Source organism: Narcine bancroftii, chromosome 14 (genome assembly GCF_036971445.1).
Source record: "Narcine bancroftii isolate sNarBan1 chromosome 14, sNarBan1.hap1, whole genome shotgun sequence".
Taxonomy (NCBI): Eukaryota; Metazoa; Chordata; class Chondrichthyes; order Torpediniformes; family Narcinidae; genus Narcine; species Narcine bancroftii.
In genome coordinates this window covers 768,862-784,364 of record NC_091482.1, presented here as the reverse complement: position 1 = coordinate 784,364, position 15,503 = coordinate 768,862, and the positions used below count along the sequence as shown (strand labels likewise).

The 15,503-nt window shown below is 44.4% G+C and overlaps 1 protein-coding gene across 13 annotated transcripts in view; it reads right to left on the bottom strand.

Annotated features, from left to right (window-relative positions):
• The window catches only part of ncor1 (nuclear receptor corepressor 1), a 260,519-nt gene that overhangs the window by 75,704 nt on the left and 169,312 nt on the right, over positions 1-15,503 (bottom strand). For all 13 annotated transcript variants that reach the window (XM_069911235.1, XM_069911241.1, XM_069911245.1 and 10 more), the window contains 4 exons: positions 13,189-13,293; positions 10,575-10,675; positions 9,364-9,535; positions 965-1,108 (listed from right to left, as the gene is read on the bottom strand). In XM_069911235.1, coding sequence (XP_069767336.1) covers positions 965-1,108; positions 9,364-9,535; positions 10,575-10,675; positions 13,189-13,293 — 522 coding nt within the window. The remainder of the gene's footprint in view (positions 1-964; positions 1,109-9,363; positions 9,536-10,574; positions 10,676-13,188; positions 13,294-15,503) is intronic.

Genomic DNA, 15,503 nt, shown 5'->3' with positions numbered 1-15,503 from the left:
ATATATATATATATATATATATAGCACCTTTTTTTTCTGGGATGACAATAGCAGAGAACATCTGTTTAAATTGAGTGTAGGAATATTTAGGGGAGATGCTAGAGGCCAGCTTTATTTTGTATATAGAGAGTGGTGGATGCCTAGAATACACTGACATGGGTGCTGATGTAGACTGGCACAATAGGGACATTCAATAGAGTCCAAGATAAGCAAAATGCAAGAAAAATAGAGGGCTATAGGTGTGAGGGAGGGAAAAGGTAGATTCCTGTGGAGTAGGTTTACACAAGTCTGCACATCATGGCTGAAGGGCCTGCACTGTGCCTTCTGTTCTAGGTACTTATATTCAATGACATTGCTTCCATCAACCTTTGATGAAGGGCTGCAATGATTCATGAACAAGATAACTTTTTTTTTAGCTCATCTGTCTTAAATGAGTGACCCCTTATTTTGAAACACTGACTCTGAGTTATATATTCAACCACAAGAGGAAGTATTCTCTGAACAAACACTTGTTAAGATCCTTGACTTCAGGGTTGCAATCAATCAAAAGCTAACAGCAATTTTTGGATAAATACAATGCAAACTGAGCCATTGAATTTGTGAAGTCAAACTTGTTTTTCTCAATCCAAGCCAATAATCAGAATGATACATTCTTCCCTGATGGAGAAAAAAACAATGCTTCTGAAGTTAACATAACTGACTGAACAGAAGCAACTCTGGAAACATGTTTTGAAAAGATCAGGCCCTCATCATGATACCAGGCTATTGTCCAGATGTTAGCTGGCTAAAAAGCCAAGAAGAGGACAATTTAAAGTTAGAGCCAGGGTACATTCACTCTTCAGAATGATTGTTTTTTGATGTTGAAATTGAAACTGAAAATACATTGAAATTGAAAATACATTTCAAACAGAGCCCAGAGCATACAATATGCTGTTGAGGCAGTGGCAATTTCCCATCGTTGTACCTTCATAAGGGGCAGACACTGGAGACTCGCGCACTGGGAGTCCTCGATTTAATCCACTTTCCATGAGATCATAACTCCGCTTGACCCCATGAAGCTCAAGGCCTGTTCTGGGACTTCTTGTACCCTCTCGAATGTTCTTTGCAGCTGGTCGGATGAAGAGCAAGGTTAGATGAAAGGAAGATAGATAAAAACTTCCAGGACTGCAACTTAACAATCTGGAAAATTTACTGTGAATTTCATTTGCAAATGCCTACATTTCTAACCATCAAGATTCAATCTGGAATCGGACGATCCAAGGGACATGGAGTCTGATGTGAGCATCCAATCAGCAGGGAGTATCTGCCTGATGTGAACTTGGCATACCAAAGCACTGGTTAGTGGGTCAGTTGTTTGATTTACAGTGCATGTAGTAATGGGGGTGAAACATGAAAGTCTGCAGACGTATAACTGGGGAAGGCCTAATTATGAAGGGATGAGACAGGAACAAACGAGAATAAATTGGAAACAGATGCTCAAGGGTGAAAGCATGGAAGTAATGTCGAGGAAGTTTAGGGACCACTTGTGCTGGGTTCAGGATAAGTTTGTCCCACTGGGACAGGGAAAAGATGTTAAGAAAAGGGAACCATGGCTGACGAAACAGGTCAGGCAACTAGTCAAGAGGAAGAAAGAAGCATATTTTAGATAAAGGAAGCAGGAAATAGGAAGGGCTCATGAGAAATATATGGTTGCCAGGAAGATCTTAAGAAAGGACTTAGGAGAGCTTGAAGAGAGCATGAGAAAGCTTTGGCATGTAGGATTAAGGAGAACCTCAAGGCATTTTATGTTTATGTGAAGTAAAGAAGGACGACAAGAATGAAGATGGAAATGCAAAAGGATAAAGGAGGCAAAATGTGCCTGGAGGTGGAGGAGGTTGGAGAGGTCCTAAATCAGTGATTCTCAACCTTTTTTCCACTCACATATCACTTTAAGTAATCCCTATGCCATTAGTGCTCTGTGATTAGCAAGGGATTGCTTAAGGTGGTATGTGAGTGGGAAGGGAAGGCTGAGAACCACTGCCCTAAATGAATACTTTGCTTCACAAAAGGACCTTGATCAAGGTGAGGTGGAATAGAATAGGCCTGTGTGCTGGACAATGCAGTGATTAAGGAAGAGAAAGTGTTGGATCTTCTGAGAAGCATTAAGATTGATGTCCACGAGGCTGGATGTGATATACTCCAGGTTGCTGTGGGAAGTGAGAGAAGAGATGGCTAGTCTTTGAATCCTATTTGGCTACAAGGGATGTGCCAGAGGATTGGAGAATGGCAAATGTAGTCCCCTTCTTTAAAAAAGGTAATAGGGAGAATCTTGGGAATTATAGACCAGTAAGTCTAACAGCTGTGGTGTGCAAACTATTGGAGAGGATGCGATCTATGAGCATTTGGAGAGGTTCAGTCTGCTCAAAGATAGTCAGCATGGCTTTGTGAAGGGAAGGTCGTGGCTCACGAGCCTAATTGAGTTTTTTGAGGAGGTAACAGAAGAAACTGACGAGGGTAGGGCAGTAGATGTGGTCCACATGGATTTTAGCAAGGCATTTGACAAGGTCCCCCATGAGAGACACATCCAGAAAATCAAGAGGCACATAATCAGTGGAACCTTGGCTGTGTAGATTTTAAAAAATGACTTGCAGGAAGAAAGCAGAGAGTAGTAGTGGAAGGAAAGTATTCTGCCTGGAGATCAGTGGCTAGTGGAGTGCCACAAGGATCTGTTCTGGGACCCCTGCTCTTTGTGATTTTTATAAATGGCCTGGATAAAGAGGAGGAAGGATGGGTCAATAAGTTTACGGATGACACAAAGGTTGTTGGAGTTGTGGATGGAACTTAAGTTTGTCAGTTACAAGAGGAAATAGACAGGATGCAGAGTTGGGCAGAAAAGTGGGAGATGGATTTCATCTGGACATGTATGAGGTGATGCATTTGGAAGGACAAACCAGAAGGCTGAGTACAGGGTTAATGGTCAGCGACTTTGGAGTATGGATGAACAGAGGGACCTTGGGATTCAAATCCATACATCCCTCAAGGTCGTCGCAATAGGATAGTTAAGAAGGCCAATGGGATGCTGGGATTCATTAATAGGGGGATTGAGTTCAGGAGTAGAGAGGTCATGTTGCAGCTCTACAAATCTCTGGTGAGACCACACTTAGAGTATGGAGTTCGGTTCTGGTCACCTCATTCCAGGAAGGAGGTGGAAGCTATGGAGAGGGTGCAGAGATTTATCAGGACGTTGCCTGGACTGGAAAACAAATGTTATGAGGCAAGGTTAGCAGAGCTGGGACTTTTCTCTTTGGAGTGTAGAAGGATGAGAGAAGACTTAATAGAGGTTTACAAGATTATGATAGCCATAGATAGGGTGGATGGCCAGCACCTGTTTACCAGGCAGGAATGGCAAACACTAGAGGACATATTCATAAAGTTAGGGGAGGGAAGTTTAGGGAAGACATCAGGGGTAAGTGTTTTTTTTTTAAAAACACACAAGAGTGTGGGTGCCTGGAATGCCTTGCCTAGGATGGTGGTGGAGGATGGAACATTGGGGACATTTAAGAGACTCTTAGACACAAGGATGAAGGAAAAATAGATGGTTATAGGCTAAGGAGGGTTTAGTACATTTTGTTTTTGGGTTGGCACAACATCGAGGGCCGAAGGGCCTGTACTGTACTGTAATGTTTTATGTTCTTAGGGCTCAGGTCCGAAACATTGGTTGCTTATCTTTATCTCCTGTGGATGCTGCGAGACCTGCCGAGTTCCTCCAGCATTTCTGTGTTTTTTCAAATCAAGCAATGGAGGACTGGTAGGAGTGTCATTGGGGGAACACATAAATGAAAATAGGCTTAGTGCAGATGTTGCTTTATGGTCAGCACAAATAAGCCAAAAGTCTGCTTGAGCCACAACAAATTGAAAACAGAACCAACTTATATGATGAATTAGGAATTTTAGAAGACTTTCAATAATGGGTGCAAGAGATTAACAGACAAAATTATAGTGCATGGTACTGGGAAGAAATAGACTGGGGTAGACTGATGATTAGTAAAGGAGTAGAAACCAGAGAGTAGGATTAAGTGGGTCATCTTCAGGTTGTGCAGCTGTGACCATCAGGAAATTGTTCACAATCTGCGTTTGGATTTGATTTGGATGAGGAATCAAGTGTATTATTCTGAGTTTTTCTGATGAAATTGTGGTACTGTCAGTTGTGAGGTTGGTTGCAGGGAAGGTTCATGAATGATGTGGACAAGCTAAGTGAGCAGGGAAAAAGTGGCAAATGGAATTTGATGAGGAAAATTGTGAGATTATTTACATTGGTCAAAATATAGATAGTCAGAATAACGTTTATATGGTGAAAATGAAAGGTTGATATTCAAGAGCGGTGATGATTGCTGAATATCCTGCATACAAATCATTTAAAAGTTTTCATCTGGGTACTTGAGTAGAGACATTTTGGTTGAATTACATGGAATCCTTCTGAAACTACATTTGATCTCGATATCCAAAGATAACGACATTTGTAATGGAGTGATCACACCATTTCAGTGGACTGATGCCTGGATGGCAGGTGCTGATGCCTGGATGGCAGGTGCTGATGCCTGGATGGCAGGTGCTGATGCCTGGATGGCAGGTGCTGATGCCTGGATGGCAGGTGCTGATGCCTGGATGGCAGGTGGTGATGCCTGGATGGCAGGTGGTGATGCCTGGATGGCAGGTGGTGATGCCTGGATGGCAGGTGGTGATGCCTGGATGGCAGGTGCTGATGCCTGGATGGCAGGTGCTGATGCCTGGATGGCAGGTGGTGATGCCTGGATGGCAGGTGGTGATGCCTGGATGGCAGGTGGTGATGCCTGGATGGCAGGTGGTTATACCTGGATGGCAGGTGGTTATACCTGGATGGCAGGTGGTGATGCCTGGATGGCAGGTGGTTATGCCTGGATGGCAGGTGGTTATGCCTGGATGGCAGGTGGTTATACCTGGATGGCAGGTGGTTATACCTGGATGGCAGGTGGTTATGCCTGGATGGCAGGTGGTTATACCTGGATGGCAGGTGGTTATACCTGGATGGCAGGTGGTTATGCCTGGATGGCAGGTGGTTATACCTGGACATTCAGTTGACTGGGTCATACTCTGAAGCATTTTGAAGAATGAAAGGTGATCTTTTGCTATTTATAAATTTCTGTGCCTTTCTATTTGTCACGCAATTCAAAATGGCGCCTTATAGCAGCGACTCTTTGCGAGTAGCTCTGATGGGAATAACCAAATATTCTCATTCAGAACTTCTAAAAATCAAACACAAAACCATAAACACAAAATCAAACATGCCTGTTCACACGGATGTCCTAAGATCACTGGCAGATTTAGGAATTGGCAGATTCCGTCAGGCCATAGGACCTGGTGCTCATGAAAGTACAACAACAGCTGGTGCTCATGAAAGTACAACAACATTAGAGGCGATCAGGCCATTTAAACTTCGTGCGAGTAGCAAACGGCAGACACTCAGTGCATTTAAACATTGCAGATGATTTAAAGGGACATTGCGCAGACCATTTAAACACCATGGGAACTATCAGTACAGACCCATAAGCCAAGTAAAGAAGACTCGACTACAGGGACATGGGGAAGCGGGTGCTGCTACAGGTCAAGCTGAGATGCCAGGAACTGAGGCTTCCACTCCCTACCATCCTCCTGGCCAATGTACAATCCTTGGAGAACTTGATGAACTCCAAGCCAGATTTCAACATCAGAGAGTCATCAAGGAGTGCTGCGGGATGTGCTTTACATGGCGAAATGTTGACATTCTGGCCAGACACCGGGGTCTGGAAAACCCAGGGGAGGCGGTGCTTGTGCCATCAACAATTCATTGCGGAGCACAGATGTGACGGTCATGTCCCAATCCTCCTCCCCTGACCTGGAACATCTGGCGATGAAGTGTCACCCATCCTACCTGCCGAGAGAGTTCACTGTCGTCATCCTGGTTGCAGTGTACAGTCAGTCCACTTCAGTCTAACATCAGGGAATAAGTACTGTGATGAACAGCCATGAGACAGCACATCCTGATGACTTTCCAATCATTGTGGGAGTCTTCAATCAGGCCAACCTGAAGAAGACGCTGATAAACTCCCACAAACATCTTACATGTGAGACCAGTGGAACCACACACTAGATCATTATTACACACCATGAAGAACACCTACTGAGCCGTATCACAACCACATTTCGACAAGTCTGATCACCTGACTGTACTTCTACTCCCGGTGTACAAGCAGAGACTGAGGACCACAACACCAGTGGTGAAGATGGCGAAAGTATGGTCAAGGGAGGCAGAGGAGTGTCTGCAGGGCTGCTTTGAATTGGTGGACTGAAACATATTGAAGAATTCATCCATAAAATCGAATGAAGGTCTTGACTTCATCAAGACCTGCGTGGATGAGTGTGTGCCCATGCGCACATACCGGGTGTTCCCCAACCAGAAGCCATGGATGAATCAGAGAATCCGCAGCATGCTGAGGAAAAGAACAAGGGTGTTTAAGGCTGTGGATTGGCATCTTTACAAGTAGTCCAGGTATGACCTGCAGAAGGCCATCTCTGAAGCAAAGTGGCAATTCCGGAGGAAGCTTGAGACAGATACACATCAGCTATGGCAAGGAGTGCAGGAAATTACAGCCTACAAAGCGAAGACGAGGCTGTGATGCTTCAATACCTGACGAGCTGAACACCTTCTGTGCCCGCTTTGAGAAGAACCAAACAGTGACAACTAGAATCCCTGAAAGGCTGAGGACCTGAGGGCGATGCCAGAATATCATACAAGGGGGTGAACCCTCACAAGGCGCCAGGCCTTAACAGCGTACCTGGCAGGGTACTGAAAACCTGCGACAAAAAACTTGCCAGAGCATTCATGGATATTTTCAACCTCTTATTGCTGCAGTCAAAGGTTCCATCTGCTTCAGAAGGGAATTAATCATCCCGGTGCCCAAGAAGAGTAAAGTGAGCTGCCTCCACAACAACTGCCCAGTAGCACTAACTTCGACTGTGATGAAATGCTTTGAGAGGCTGGTCATGGCCAGAATTAACATGTCCCTAAGCAAGGATCTGGATCCACTGCAATTCGCCAATTATCACAATCGTTCCGCAATATCACTCAGCTCTGGATCACCTAGAAAACAGCAATTCATACATACCGCTGTTCTTCATCAACTACAGCTCGGCCTTCAATACTTTGGACCTCTGTACCCCCCTCTGTAACTGGATCCTTGACTTTCTCATCAGAAGATCCCAGTCAGTACGAATTGGAAACAACGTCTCGTCCTCACTGATCATCAACACAGGCGCACAACAAAGACCCATTCTTAGCCCACTGCTCTACTCATTATACATCTATGATTGTGTGGCCAGGCTCAATTCCAATGCTATCTACAAGTTTGCCGATGACACCACAGTTGTCGACAGAATCACAAACGGCAATGAGGTGTACAGGAGGGAGAGAGATCAGCTCATTGAATGGTGTTTCAAAAACAACCTGGCGCTCAACGTCAGCAAAACCAAGGAGATGATTGTGGACGTTATGGAAACATGACTCAGTCCTCATCAAGGACTCAGTAGTGGAGAGGGTCAAGAACTTCAAATTCCTGGGATTTCCAAGGATTTGTCCTAGAGCCTCCATTTCGACGCAATCACAAAGGCAGCTCGCCAGCGGCTATACTTTGTGAGGTGTCTAAGGAGATTCAAAATGTCACCGAAGACTCTCGTAAACTTCTACAGGTGTACCGTGGAGAGCATTCTGGCCAATTGCATCACTTGCTTGGTATGGAGGCATTAACTCTCAGGATAAGAATAAACTCCAGAGGGTTGTTAACTTGGCTTGCGACTTCACAGGCACCTTGAACTGTCATATAACATGGAGAGGAAGAAATGACTTCACAGACATTCCATTGAGGATGATGAGCTGGTATCTTAAAAAAGCAGCCTCTATCCTCAAAGATCTCCACCACCCAGGCCATGACCCCTTTGCTCTGCTACCATCGGGAAAAAGGTACAGGAGCCTAAAGGCGAGCACTGAACGGCACAAGGACAACTTCTTCCCCACTGCCATCAGATTCCTGAATAATCAATGAATCAAAGACACGGCCTCACTTTTTGTGCTCTATTATTTTAATTTTTTTTATCGTATTGTTGTAAGATGGTTATGAATTTTTGTACTGTGATGTTGCCAGAAAACACTGAATTTCACGTCTTGTTCACGGCAATAAATTCTGATTCTGAAATGACCAAACATTTCTCTGCAGTACATTCCATCCGTCATGTTCTCAACCATTCATACAAACTCCCCACACCCACTGGCATTATGCCAGTTAGTGAACTGTAAAATTACAGCACAGATACAGGCCCCTTCTAGCCTCATCCCACTGACCTGCACCCAGTTCATAGCTCTCCATATCTCTCCCATCCATGCACCTGTCCAAATTCTGTTTAAAAATTAAAATCGAGCCAACATTCACCCCTTCAGCTGGCAGCTCGTTCCACACCCACACCACTCTCTGTGTGAAGAAGTTCCCGCTAATCTTTTCTCCTTTCATCTAGGTCCTCTGGTTTGAATCTCACTGACATGTGCAAAATATTGTTGCGTTCAAGCCCTCTGGAAGGAGCATTAATTTCTTCCTCTCCATGTTATATGACAGTTCAAGGTGAAGATTAACAGACTTCCAAGGGAGTCAAGATGCATGCGATGAAAACAGAAGATCGCTGTTGAGACCATGATCGATCCACCCATGATGACTAAATCACAGTGTGGATTTGAAGGACTAATTGGCCTTCCCTTGTGAGCTGTTTCTCATGGATGGATCCCAGTGTTGGCTAAATTATGTATGGTTTCACAACCTCTTCTCACTACTACTTTGGAAATGAAGTACCAAAGCCAAAGTCCAGCACCTCCAAGTTCATGAGCAGTTCTTTTTGTTTAAAGAGCCTATCAGTTTCTTGAACCTCCCCACACTATTTTAACCATAAACCTTTTCAGGATCACCAACAAATCTGTCTGCACTCTGGAAATGCTACTCTTTTTGCATGAATGGCAAGTGTGAATATTTATTGATCTATCCTTTTATTATTTATGATCTCTTTTTCTGTCTCATGGCATAATATGGTTAATTAATTTATGCTATTGTAGTTGGGTGTCTTACATACCTGTCTGGCTGCAGCAAGTATTTCAGTGCATCTGTACATTGTATAAGACAATAAACTCCCATACTCAACCCAATTGTCATGTTGTATATACAAAGGAATGATGTTTCAGTCTCAAGAGGAAAAGTTTAAAGAAGTCAAGAAACTGAAGAGAAGGTTTTGTCAAGTTGCACCAAGAACAAGAATTAAGAACCACAAACTTACTTTCGTATGACAATATGTGGCCACTCTTACTTTCATAGATGACATGACCTTTAGACATTGCCTCTTCCCTGCACTGCTCAGGACTCCCTGATTCCTCAGTGGTCAGTTTGCTCATTGCTCCCTTCAAAAGTGCGTCTGCAGCAAGGCCCTGTTGTGAAAGACCTGGAGTGCCCTGCAAACAATATGGATTTCCACTTTAGTTCACTTTCTTTTGAATTCCAATCATCAACTCTGTTCACCACATTTGTCATGCAGTCATTGAGCAGTACATCTGCCAGCCGCACAAACCACCATTGGACAGCAATTCTTACTGACAAGGGATATACAAGAGCTGAGCAAGATTCCCTTTGCTGCATCTGTGGCATTCCATAAAATGAAAAGCTACAAATAAATAAATCTCTGCCGATAGGAATCTCGAGTAGGATTCTGGCAGAGGCTGTGTATCTGCTGCAAACTGGAGAAAAATCTGTATGTTCTTTTACTGTTGTGAAGGTTGAGGTTATTGAAATTCACACTTGTTCTCCTTTCATATTGGTTTTGATATAAACTTCTCCCATAGATCTGCTCCAACATTTGTTCTGATTCGATCCAACTCGATCTCCAGGTTGGAGCTCCTGATTTGTCTCTCGACTCGTGTCCTTAAATTCCTAGAGATCAATTTTCCTCTGGCCAAGCCTGAGCTCACAATCATCAATTCTGCATTCTGTGCTTAGTGACTTAAGGGAACCATTTCAATTCTTGCAAACTAATTAAAAAGTCCCCAGTAATTAATTATTGTCCTTCCGGAATTGGACAACTGAAGAGTGGTCATGTCAAAACCCTTGAAGTACTTTCAGAGTCAGGTACTCACTGAGAGTCCATAGGGCGAGGGCCAAATTTTTAACATTTAGTCAGACAGCGTGGTACCAGGCCCTTCCAGCCCACAAGCCCGTACTGCCCAATAACATCCAATTAATCCACAAACCCAGTAAGCTTTGAAGGGTGAGTGGAAACCCAAGCACGCAAAAGAAACCCATGCAGACACTGGGAGAACTTCTTACAGCATGGAATTCAAACCTGATTTGACGGTGCTGTAACAATACTGCACTAACCGCTATGCTAACCATAAAGTCCCATCGGAGAGTAGGGATCGGGAGTGTTGACACTTACAGAAAGTCCCTGGGAAAGGAAGGATGAAACTCAAAGGAGATCAGTAATAAGGTGATACATACCTGAGTGATGGAGCCCCGGTAAGAGGATGGTTCTGCAGAAACTTTACTGATTGGGCTACCTCTTGTTAAACCTGTGTCCTGGATGGTGACAATTGGACCACCTGTTGGAAAAGTTAAATCATATTCTTTTCATCAATTGCTGCAATTTGTGAATTGTTCTTTTCAGATAATGTATCAGATCACCTGTATTTATACCACAATGTAAACCTGTAGAAATTTTTAGGAAATGATTTTCTGGGCACCCAAAGAGAACTTGAACTCAGTTAAGACGTCATGTTCAGTTTACCCACATGGTTTGTGACTTAGCCTCAGTCAGCTGGTGAACACACTTACTAACTGGAACAATCCACGTAGCACTAAGGCAGCCGCCACCCTTAGAGGTACACACCATCATTACCAGTCTAATTTCCAGTTCATCATTTTCAAATCCAATAAGCCACACAGCTTGCTGAGGCCCAAAGAAGGCATTTATGCTTCTTACACAACCCTTTCATTCTGGGACATTTGATCCTTTTTAATGGAATGCTTGCTGTCTAAAAAGCTCCGAGACGGAATTTGGTGGTGGTTGGGGGGGGGGGGTGGTGGGGTGTGCATCATTCCAGTCTCAGCTCTTTTCCAGCAGCAGACCTAGTTACGGCCCCGGAATTAAGGCTGTGTAAAAGGTGAATCTAGCATTCTGGGATCAATTTGGGTAAGAATGTGTATGGGTACCATAATTTCTTATAATAATACTGCTGTCCCGCTCTCTCCCGGCGGCCCGCTGCCTGCTTTCTGTTGCTGTGTCCCCCAACACCAGATCCATTGCCAAGATGGCCCAACAATGCCTTCACTTCCTGTGAAGGTTGAGGAAAGTCCAGCTTCCATCCTCACTACATTCTACAGGGGATGCATTGAGAGCATCCAATGTATCTGCATCACCACCTGGTTCAAGAACTGCACCATCACAGAATGCAAGTCCCTTAAGCAGGCAGTAAAGTTGGCTGAGGGGATTATTGGGGTCTCTCTCCCTGCCTCGATGGACTCCACACACCCCTCCTGCAATCTATTCTCCCTCCTGCCATTCGGGAAGAGGTACTGAAGCATTAGGGCCCTCATGACCGGATTGCGAAACAGTTTTACCCCCCAAAGCTTCTGAACTCCAGGGACACAGGGCTAGCATACTTATAAGTGACATGTTAATTTATTTTTAAAAAATTCTGATGTAATTTAGCCAATTAAATAACCAACTCCACGATTGGAGAAACATTATCTCGTTTTCACTTTACACTACAATGGTATTGGTATGAATGACAAATAAACGTGACTTGACGTGTTAAGTGTGGCCACTTGTGGCTTACATCTAGTACACACTGAACCAACATTAGGAAAGATTCGGGCCAATTTATCTTTCGACAGATGAACTCACAGTAAACTGAATCAATGTGTGATTTGGGTAAAGTTGTACAAGACATTGGTGAGGCCAAATTTGGAGGATTGTGTGCAGTTTTGGTCACCTAACAATGGGAAAGATATCAATAAGATAGAAAGAGGGCAGAGAAGATTTACTAGGATGTTGCCTGGACTTCAGGAACTGAGTTGCATGGAAAGATTAAACAGGTTAGGACTTTATTCCCTGGAGCATAGAAGATTTAATAGAGGATTTAAAATTATGAGAAGGATAAACAGAGTAAATGTAGGTTGGTTTTTTCCACTGAGGGTGGGTGAGATACAAACCAGAGGACGTGGATTAAGAGTAAAGGGGGAAAAGTTTAGGGGAAACATGAGGGAGAACTTCTTCACACAAATAGTGGTGGGAGTGTGGATCAAGCTGCCAGCTGAAGTGGTGATGTGGGTTCAATTTTTAAAAACATTTATGAAGAATATGGACAGGTACATGTATGTGCAAGGTATGAAGGGCTATGGACTACGTGCAAATCGGTGAGAATAGACAAAAAATGGTCCAGCACAGACTAGAAGGGCCTAAGGGGCTTGTTTCTGTGTGGAAAGAACATAGCTGCAAGATTCAGGTAAGTAGATTAAGGACAGAGATGAGGAGGAACTGCTTTTCCCAGAGCAGATTAAAAGTGTGAAACTCTCTGCCCAAACCTATTGAAGGCACAGATGGATTTTTTTGAAAAGTAGGGGAATATGGGATTATGGGGAAAAGAGCCCATGGCCATATCAGCCATGATCTTTAAGTGGCAGAGCAGGTTCAACAGGATGAATGACTTACTTCCACTGCTATTTCATATATTCTTATGACAACACAAGTATCAATTGTAAACATTTCCAAGATTTTCTACTGAAGTGGATGATGCCTAGAGTTGAGACAATTAAATTTGATGCCCTCTGCTTAATGCAATCTTACGGACAAGAACGTGTGTGGAAACCTCCCAGTGAAATGTGTGTAGCTTGGCTACCATGGGAATACAGAAAATGTTTATTGTGATGTCAGATGCCAGTGGACAACTCCATCTTGCAGGATGATTACAACAGAGGGTTGGACTTTGTTTGGAGTGATGGGGCCTTAAAAATGACATCATGAGTTGCCATGATCAAGCATGATGTGGTGCCTCACCCTGAGAGTGTGAGCACATTTGTCAGAACAAAGATGCTGAATTCACTGCTCCCTTACCTCTCACCATGTTTGCCTCATATGCTGCCCTGGACAACAGACCCTCTGACTGGGTAGTGTTGCTCCTGGGAGATAGTTCCTCTTGTTCAACAAACTGTAACAGACCTGTAAAATCAAGAACAAAACTTGTTTGCAATTCACTACTTTAACATTTTTTTTATTCACCTTATTGCAGTTTTTTGGGCTGCCTTCTCACATTGGTGTTACCCCATTATAAGCACTCTTTCAAAATGCACCAGGGATGCCTCACATCTCCTTCATAGCTGGCAACCCGCACAGTTAATGGCGGCAGCACTGTTCCCCAGCAATGGGTCTGAACAGTGCCAGATCCAGCGGTGGCACTATCCCAGCTCACTTCCCCAAAATTAAAGGAGTAGCTGTGGGTTCCCGCTTGGGTTCCAGCTACACATGCCTGTTTCTGCGCTTTGTGGAGCAATCAATGCTATAAGCCTACACAGGTAAGACCCCCTCAACTCTTCCTCTAGTATGTCGACGTCTATGTCAAAGCTGTCGCATGCACCCGTGATGAGCTTGTCAACTTCAAGCCCTTTGAGGCTAACTTCCACCCCGATCTCAAACTCACCTGGTCTATCTCTGATAACACTCTCCCCTTCCTGCATCTCCGTCTCCACCAACATAAACCCTCAAACTCGTACACAACCTTGACGACACATCATCACACCTTGTCCCTTTCCCAAGGGGCCTTCTTCCACAAATGTGACTATCAACTCAACCCTCACCCGCATCTCCTCCATTTCCTGCTTATCTGCCCTGGCCCCCTCTGTCCCCAGACACAACAAATATAGAATCCCCCTCATCCTCACCTAACACCCTACCAGCCTCCACATTATCCACTGGAATTTCTAGCACTTTCTACAGGATCCCACCTCCATTTTTCCTTCTCCTCCCCTCTCAGCCTTCCACAGGGACTGATCCCTCCGTGATTCCCTCATACCACCATCCCTCCCCACCGGCACCTTCCCGTGTGCCCACAGAAGGTGCAGCATTTGCACCCACCACGGTCCGGGGCCACAAACAGGCATTCCATGTGAATCAACACTTCACTTGTACATCCACAGGACTTGTTTACTGCATCTGGAGCTCCATTTATGGCCTTCCCGACATCGGAGAAACCGATGGCAGATTGGAAGATCGCTTTGCTCAGTACCTCTTTTCTGTCTGCAACAACAGTAACCTCCCAGTAGCCAGCCATTTGAATTGAGTCACACTGCCAAGCTCATGTCTGTCCCACCCTGACCATCGGCAGATTGGAGGAACAACATCTTATTTTCTGTCTGAGCGCTCTCTAGCCAAATGGCCTTAACATTGATTTTGCTGCTTTCTGCTAAACTTGCTTGCCTTTTCTCCCCCCCCTTTCCAGTTCTCACCTCCTTTCCCCTTTATCCGCCCAGCCATCCCCCCCCCTCATTGCTGCTGTCCACCCCCCCCCCCCCCCCCATCTCTTGTCTCCACTGCACCTAATAGCCTGAATATGCTTGAGATTGTCTGATCTTAGAAGCTAAGCAGGCTCAGTTCTGGTCAGTACTTGAGGTAAAACCGTCCAGGAACTCCAAGTGGTGTAGGCTTTTGTGAGGGGTGCTGGACAAAGTGGTGACTCTCTGACTGCCTTACGGTAGACAAAAGTTAAATATTTTCATGCATGTTACATTCTAAATGTAACGTTACATGACAATAATGGAGCCTTTACCCATCATCTCCTGCCTTTGCCACTCTCCCCCTCCCTTCTTGTTCAGATGCCTGCCAGCATTCTCATACATGACAAAGAGCCCAAGGCCAAAACGCTGGTTCTGTATCTTTCTCTTTGCTGTATAAAGGACACTGTTTGACCTGCTGAGCTTCTCCAACGTCGAGTTTTTACTGTTACAAAATTTGTTGTTTTGAAGCAGCAATAATTGTGCTTTACAGATACAAAATTGCAATAAATTACTTATCCATGCATACACTATTTAAAGCTAAGTAATTAGTGCAAGAGAAAAAAAGTGTCTGAGGTTCATTGTCCATTTATAAATCAGATGGCAGAGATGAAGAAGCTGTTTTTATATTATTGGATGTTCATCTTCAAGCTGCTGGACCTCCTTCCCTCGCCCACCCGACTTGCGCTGCCAGTCTGCACCCCCCCACCCCCCCGCCTGCCCAACTCGCACTGCCATCTCTCTCACCAGTTGCCGGATTTTGGAGCTTTCCGGATAAAGGATCGTGTACCTGTACCTCTATACATTGATTTAGAAAACTTTCCTGAACATATTTCATAAACTCCAAGCCAACCAGACCTTTTCACAGTATGGGCGCCCCAG